At 41.6% G+C, this 7,475-nt stretch overlaps 1 protein-coding gene across 1 annotated transcript; it reads right to left on the bottom strand.

The window, feature by feature from the left end:
• Positions 1–2,119: 2,119 nt before the first annotated feature.
• LOC118114476 (usherin) lies at positions 2,120–5,846 on the bottom strand. Its single transcript, XM_047341393.1, has 6 exons — positions 4,897–5,846; positions 3,850–4,028; positions 3,408–3,512; positions 2,980–3,051; positions 2,720–2,890; positions 2,120–2,575 (listed from the first exon to the last, which is right to left on the bottom strand). Exons 2-6 carry the CDS (start codon positions 3,904–3,906, stop codon positions 2,486–2,488), a joined length of 495 nt encoding a protein of 164 aa, XP_047197349.1. The 5' UTR covers positions 3,907–4,028; positions 4,897–5,846; the 3' UTR covers positions 2,120–2,485.
• Positions 5,847–7,475: the final 1,629 nt, after the last annotated feature.

The following is a 7,475-nucleotide window of genomic DNA, read 5'->3' as shown; positions in this document are numbered from 1 at the left end:
GAACACGAAGTCAGAGAACTGGTTTTGCTGCTGGGGTCACTGGGTTCACACAGTGGAGGGCAGATGAATACAGAGAGCACACAGCACACAGCTCCCTCCCTATGATGTGGGAGAGAAAAAAAAAAAAACTGATTCCAGATGTTCATACTGTATGTTGCATTATGTCACATCCACGAAACAGGGTGAGATACACCTTGGAAAATATTAGACACCATCTAATCCTCAGGAAATCTGGTGTGGCTGCAGAGACTTTGAGCTGCTGCTAATCGTTGGCGGCACAATTTGGGGACAAATTCTGAAGAATCTACACTGGCTCAACTAAAATGTGTCTTCAATACAATCTCCTGGTTACCTCCGCCAAGTTGTTTGTAAGTAAGATTACTCAAAAGCAACTGAGAGATTTCCATGAAACTTGGTGGAAGGATGCAATATGAGTCAGGAAAGAACCGATTACAGTTCGGGTGGATCCAGGTCAGGGGGTGCAAAACTGCAAAAGTAGGACAGTTATCAACATTTAGCTGATTTCTCAGAGAATTCATGCACCGGTGCTTTTCCATGTGTGCAAAGTAAGTCTGCATGATAAGAAATACCACGACCTCGAGAAAACTCAGTCGCTTTAATACAGGTTATGCTTTAGATGCCAAAAAAAATAAGTAAATAAACCATGGCACTCTTGCTATGGAAAAATAAAAAGAGTGGCTGATGTGTGGCAAAGACAAAACATGCATCTACACATGGCAGCACACTGGTGTTCTACAGGCTGACGTGTCATGATTTAGTTCACAAAACTAAATTCACATCATAAATTAGCATCAATTACGGTCCCAACACCTGCTCCTGGTTACTCACTCACACTCAGGGCGCCTTGGCTGAAGCTGCTGTGCTGCTTTGGTTTCAGTGAACCAACGGTCTGCTGCTGCTCAGAGGGATTTTATCTGAAACTAATTTTTATAGATGAAAAATTACCCACAATGCTCCCCGCGGTTGGAGAATGGTGACTGAGATTGTTGGGAGCCATGACTGTTGTCTGCAATTACTCCGCAGCTGCTTGTGAAGCCATTGTTGTGGTGACTCTGTGCAATGAAATCCTTCTGAAAACTGTGATGGCTTCACCAGCGGCAAACATTTGTACCTGAGCTCTTCTCACGGGATCGACTTGGAGTCTTCGGCTGCTCCACCTGGCCTTCATCACAGACCTTCAGAAACAGCTGCTCTCTTCCATGTGGAGGAAGAGGAGGGAGATCTGTCAAATGGTTTAATTGGGTCCAGTTGGTGCTGCATGGCGTGTCTGCCAATGTTCTCTGTTTTGTTTTTTTGACAGTCCTGGCCCTCGTCCTTGCGGCACCAGTGGTTCTGTCGGCTCTGTGCAGGATCTTCAGACTCACTGTCTCCACCAACAGGAAATTAACCAAAAATGTTATTTCCATTGTGAGATATCTTTTCAGTTTTTATTCTAAATAAAAATAAATGTGACATTTTTGCTGACCTGTTTTAATGAATGCACAATATATTGTCGTCATTGTGAATAATAGTTTACTTAACTGATGTTATTCTTTCATACATTGTACATGTTGGCTGTTTAAGCAGCAGCTTTTAGTGAAGATAATTTCACTGAAGGTATTTGAAAAATCATTTGTACAACAATTAATATTCTAAAGCCTTGCATCTGATTTCGCCCCTGACTGTTGGTTTGTTGGTTTGTATGTAAGATTAAGAAAAAACTACTGGACGGATTAGCACAAAACCTGATGGGAGGATGTAGCATGGGACAGGGAAGACTCCTTCAAATTTCGGTGCAGATCCAGAAATTTATTTATTACTTTATTACATTTTTGGGGACATTTCCCAGAAAATAATTCATGGATTTGTTTGGGATGTTTTCCTATAGATCCTATGGAATGGTGCATATCAGTCAGGTTTTTGTGTTGGAGCTGCTCAGTGCTCACAGTCCGTGCTAACCAGGGAATTACACCTTCTGTGTACATGGTCGTTGCTTATCCTTCACCAACAAGCACCCAAAGATTTGATTATGATAAAACTTGAAAATCTTGAAAAATAGCAGATATAACAACTCCCTCATGCAAGGGAAGAAACAATTAAAACACTCTCACACGCTGCTTCTTCCACTATATCTTGGGTTTGTTTTGTCTTTCTGTTTGTGTTCAGTCTCTATTCAATGACAAGAAATACAAATTTCAAGCTATTTTTTCCACAAAAGCAGGTTCTTCCTCTTTCCGCTCGATAGAAATGTTTTTTTGTCCCGTTGTGTTAAAACATCAGCACCGTTTTAACGTTTCTCACTGAGTTGCCGCAGTTATTCCAACAGTGTCATCACGGATAATGTCGACTTCCTCTTCCTTCATTTATCAGTTCCGCTCAGTTGTGACCTCTGACACTTTAAACTCCGGGTTGGAGACAAAACCGGGTGGATTTAATGTGACCCTGTGACCGTGTTTTCCTGTGAGGGTCAAAGGACGTCCTCAGGTCACAGGTTGGTGTCAGTGAACATGGTGTGCTCCTTCCTCACGGTGCTGAAGCCTTTGACGGTGTCGACAAACTCCTCATCTTCCATAAACTATCAGAGAGAAGAGTAGAGGTTGTAGTCAATTTAAAATGTATTTGCTTGTTTCATGGGCCTTTCTTGCTCCACTTCCTCTATATGATGTATCCTAGCAACAAACAGTTCATCAGTTATTCTTCTATATTCAGGGTCTCTCACCATCCCACTGTCATGGCCTGAGATGTTTGGGTCCCACGTTCCATCGTCTGTGAGCGACTTGCCGTCCATCACCTGGCTGACGCTGCGTCTCAGAGAGTTCACGCTGAGGATCTCGAGCTCGCCCTGAGGAGCGGCGTCGTCAGAGGGCTCACACTTAGCCTCCAACACTTCCTACAGAGACAGAATAAACACACCACGTATTATGCACATGCACAGAAATACTGTTGTTTGTGTGCGTGTATGAGTCTGCAGGGTTTTACCTCCATCTTCATGGTGAAGCCCTTGAGTGTGACACTGTTGGAGAAGCCTGTTCTGTCAGGCATGGTGTCGAACTAAGGGTGAGAGGTTTAAAGAAATGCACTGAAAATAATAACTTACACTGTATAAGTAAATTCTGCCTCACTAACAAACAGAAAAATATACCTATCATTAGTGTTTGCATGTTGTTATTCATACAGAATGTGTATGCTTCAATTGAATCCTTCTTTACATTACACAACATCTATTCTACAAAATAAAGGCTACTTTTTGTGTTGTTTTTTTCTTGTTTTTAGAAATTAAGCACTAATATAACTTTATAATTATCCATTAAATCCCTTATATAATGTTTTTTACCCAATAAAATGCCAAATTCTATCACGTGTGTCATGTTTTTAATTGAATAGTGATTTGTAAATTAGGAACTCACCAAGACAGAGTTGCTGGCTGGGTAAACAGCCATGGGGTTCCTCTTCTGCATGGGCAGGGCCACCAGAGGGGGTCTCTCTCGCGGGAAGGGGGGTTTGTTTAGGGCCTGAGCAGAGGAAACAAGAACCTGATTTGAGTTTTTTACAAGTGTAATAAGTTTATTCCTTATATAAGCTGCATGTAAGCTGAACGTCTTTTTGACATACTTACTGTTTTCTTTGCATCCATCCTGAAAAACGTCTCACTTCAATATATCACTGTATAAGCAGATTTATTCAAATGTTACCCGGCTCTCCATCCTTACCCTTTGCTTTTCTTACTCAGAGGATTAGTTGATACCGTTCACATTCATTTACAATGACCTGTGATGTGATGACGTCTGGAGCTCTCCCTTCTGTCGCCCTCAGCATTTACCGTGACACAGAATCTCTATTGGCCCTCACCTTATGAAGAATGACACCCAGCACGACGGCCAGCAGGAGGAGGGCGATGGCTGCCATCACGACGATGAACCACAGCTCCTGGACGACCGGCCGGTTGCCCTGACCGCCCTCTGCCCGCTCGCCACCACCAGCCACTCCTTCTCCTCCTCCTACCCCAGGAGGAGTGGGGCTCTGTGAATCTGGAGGTTTGACAGAAATTATTTAAAAGGGGAATACAGCATCTCCTTTAAATCAATAGTTAAGACAAGCAAGACAAATGCAAGTGCAACTCCCCCTTTTCTGGATTTTAATGCATATCACTGGTAAAAAAAAACATAGCTTAAAATATTTTATCTTCATGCTACCTTTATGCAAACTGCATTTCCTCCCAATGAATACAACTGAGTGAAAAAAGAATCGAACCACTACATCCTGGTAGTTTTGGACATGTAGACACACACACTGGGACTAGATACAACCTCAGTGCAGGTCATTTTTAAGTAAACTACAGGAACCATTTGAGTTCTGCATCTAAATCAGCAGTTAAATTATCTGTTAAATCCTTATTTTCAGGGATACATCTGACAGACAGACATCACAAGTCATGTCACGAAGGAAAGAAAGACGACCACACACACACACACACACACACACACACACACAGTGCAGGAGATAACAGTGTAACTGGAGACATACTAGCTTGCATGGCCTACTTTCTAACCTGCAGACAGCACCATACTCTTTAATCAGCCACTTTTATCCATTTATATTTCCATACCCATGTGTTGTCTTAAATATGTCAAGACCTTGAATATTTATTGGCATTTTACACAGTATTTGTATAGGAAGTCTCTTAAAAAAGGCCCGGTAAGGTGCCAATAATTCTGCTTTCCAAGATGTCCTTGTAAAGGCCTTCCAGTAAAAACCAGCTGTGTCAAAGATATGATTCTTGTTATGGATTTACAGAAAGAGAATAAGTTGAATGAAAATAAAATAAACAGCAGACAGACACAGAGAGAGAGAGAGAGAGAGAGAGAGAGAGAGAAGTGTGTCCAGCCTGAGACTCACCAGTGCTGAGGTCCGTGGTTCAGCCTGTGGCGGCCCGTGCTGGCAGCCCCTCGCCGTGTCATGCATCGATCAGAAGGCCAAAGACCTGCCGGTGTTTAGGATCACACCTGTCGCCCCATCAATATTTCACACCTGATACTTTTACTTGCCACCTCACTCTCTTCAACACCACAGAGGCAAGGGACGAGAGACATGAGGAAGATATTCCAATGCAGGACTCCTTTCCTACACAGAGGCAAACGTTTCCTAGAAAGCACAAGGAAGAAACATAGTACCTGAGGTAAGACGGACTGCCTGCGGCTGGGCCTCCCTAATCCTCTAAAACTCCCATCAACCTTTGCTTTTCGGCAGCAGTGTCATGGTAACAACCAGGTGTCTGGTTTCAGTTTACCTGGAGAGGGATGGTAGAAGACATATCACCCCTCTGCTCCTCAGGTGCACTGCTGGACTCTGTCCTTTCTTAAGTGCCTCACATGTAAATACATGCATTATAATTCTTAATGTTGTTAATGAACACATGTGAGACCTCTAACAGTGTAAAGACACGTCTGTGTGTGTGAAGGTTGTAAAGTGTTTTTCCAATACTTATTCCAGACAGTCGTATATTCAGTCTTTTTACTATCGCAGGCTTATTCCAATGGCTGTTTCAACGCTTGCTCCTCTACACAGGGACACAGAGGTTTGGGTAAGTCCATTTCTCTCTTCTCCTTCTTGCTATTTTAAACTTTAATCAAAAAGGTTGCAAAAAGCATGCAGCAAGATCCCTTTCCTTCATGTAGCAGTCAGGTTTCATATTGTCTTCTTAGGTTTAGTTGCTCATTTACAACAGTTCTTCTACAGATGTGCTATTCACATGATCATGAAAATTTGTTTTATTGCATTTTACCTGTTGGTTATTATAGTTAGTAAACATTATTCAAGTTTCTAAAATGTTCTCATTCTCTTTAATGCATTATTCTTGTTTTTTTATTTAACCTCTTTGTTTTCCTTTCCTTCCTGACACCAGGGGTTTGTTTCTGCCTGACCACGGAGAGTTTGTTGTCAACTATGTGATCACAGGGTTTGATGGGCTCTGCGATGAATTTGCTGCGGTTGCCAGAGTTACTGCTTTATATCAATTGTTTGTTATTCACACGCTCTGCAGCTGAGAGGCAATATGTCAAACAGGTTAGTCACAGTATTGTCCACTAGAGGAAAGTTAGACCTGATTTCTTAGGCAAAACAGAAACGGGTATCAATATATAACAATTACAAGTTATATAAGTTATTATCTGAATTATAAATGCTGCATGTTCAGAACGGGCTTTTTCCAGGGCATGCAGGGAACATCTTTGTGTAGGCCTGTAAACAGGTGGACAGTAATGTAAACATCTTAAATTATTAATATTATTCTAACTAGTCAGACTTAAGATGTATTTTTAAGGAAAATTTATACAAGAATGGAATATGTTTCTGCAACTTTATTCTCAGCCTCATTTTGACTTTCTCTTACAGAACCAGGCCAACGAATGTGCTTATGGAGCCATGTATGGCTGGACCCTCAGTGTGCTCACCGGTGTTATGGCTTACAGCCTCAGTTGTCCCATCATTTAGCCTTTTGGTGAGTAGTAAGGTCGGCTCTACACAAACTGTATTTCTAAATGTCTGTGTGGTGTTTTTAGGTTTCTGGAGCTCCATAGCTATGTTCACCATGTGTTTCCATTGATCACTGTCTTCGTCTGAATCGCACACAAGTTCTTTGGCTTTTTCTAATACATCAGCCTACACAACTATAAGGTGAGTTTTTGCTTGTGTGTGCAAATGTCAGACACATCTTCAGCATCCCTCAGACCGAGCCAGTCCTCATATTGTTTGTGTTCTTATGCAGGTGAAAGAAGAGGACAAGGAAGAGGTGGCCGAGGAAGACACAGAGGTACTTGTTCTATCAGAAATTCCACAGCATGAATAAATAATATTTTAACTTATCTCAAACAATATCCAAATAACAATATTGCATCAAAAACCTCAGGGGATATAAAATAAAACACAAAAGTGAGTATTGAGAAATAGTTTTTTTGTTTTCAGTACTCATTTCTCTTTTGTATTGTATAATTACAGGCCTACCTTCTAGAGCTTCATCCTGAAGCACCGGCCTGCGCCATGTTGCAGGAGACTTGAGAAGCTGCAGACAGCGGCCTGACCATCAGATCCAGTCCAGTGGCAGAAAACATGTCAACTGTGCATTTCACTGATACAGTGGAATACATCTCAGAGACATAATCCCTGTGACTCCTGCAGATTTCTCCACAGTGCCTTTTTTTGATGCTAGAGCAAACCTCCTGCCAAGGGAATAATTTGCCTAAATGCACTTTTTGCATCAAGACAGTTTTGTCTTGTAACAGGAACGAAATATTTATGTCGTTAATAAGACAAGAGAACACTACTTGTGAGACCTACTACTTGGCATTACATTGGGATAGTAGACTAAAGACAATGCAAGTCTTCTTAACAACGCAGGAGTCATACAAGAAGTTAAGTCTGAAATTACATTAATTGGTTGATTCAATTGATCTTAAGAGGTCTGTCAAGTAACTGACACA

Source organism: Hippoglossus stenolepis, chromosome 9, assembly GCF_022539355.2.
Source record: "Hippoglossus stenolepis isolate QCI-W04-F060 chromosome 9, HSTE1.2, whole genome shotgun sequence".
Taxonomy (NCBI): domain Eukaryota; kingdom Metazoa; phylum Chordata; class Actinopteri; order Pleuronectiformes; family Pleuronectidae; genus Hippoglossus; species Hippoglossus stenolepis.
The sequence above is the reverse complement of the archived record's forward strand: the minus strand, read 5'-3'. Positions and strand labels throughout refer to the sequence as shown.

Bases quoted from the DNA above. Each gene is read 5' to 3' on its own strand.
- LOC118114476 (XM_047341393.1), bottom strand. From the start codon at position 3,906: ATGGCAGCCATCGCCCTCCTCCTGCTGGCCGTCGTGCTGGGTGTCATT. The intron at 3,052-3,407 runs GTGAGTTCCTAA...TCTCACCCTTAG, and splicing joins CAGCCAGCAACTCTGTCTTG to TTCGACACCATGCCTGACAG. The intron at 2,891-2,979 runs GTAAAACCCTGC...CTGTCTCTGTAG, and splicing joins GCTTCACCATGAAGATGGAG to GAAGTGTTGGAGGCTAAGTG.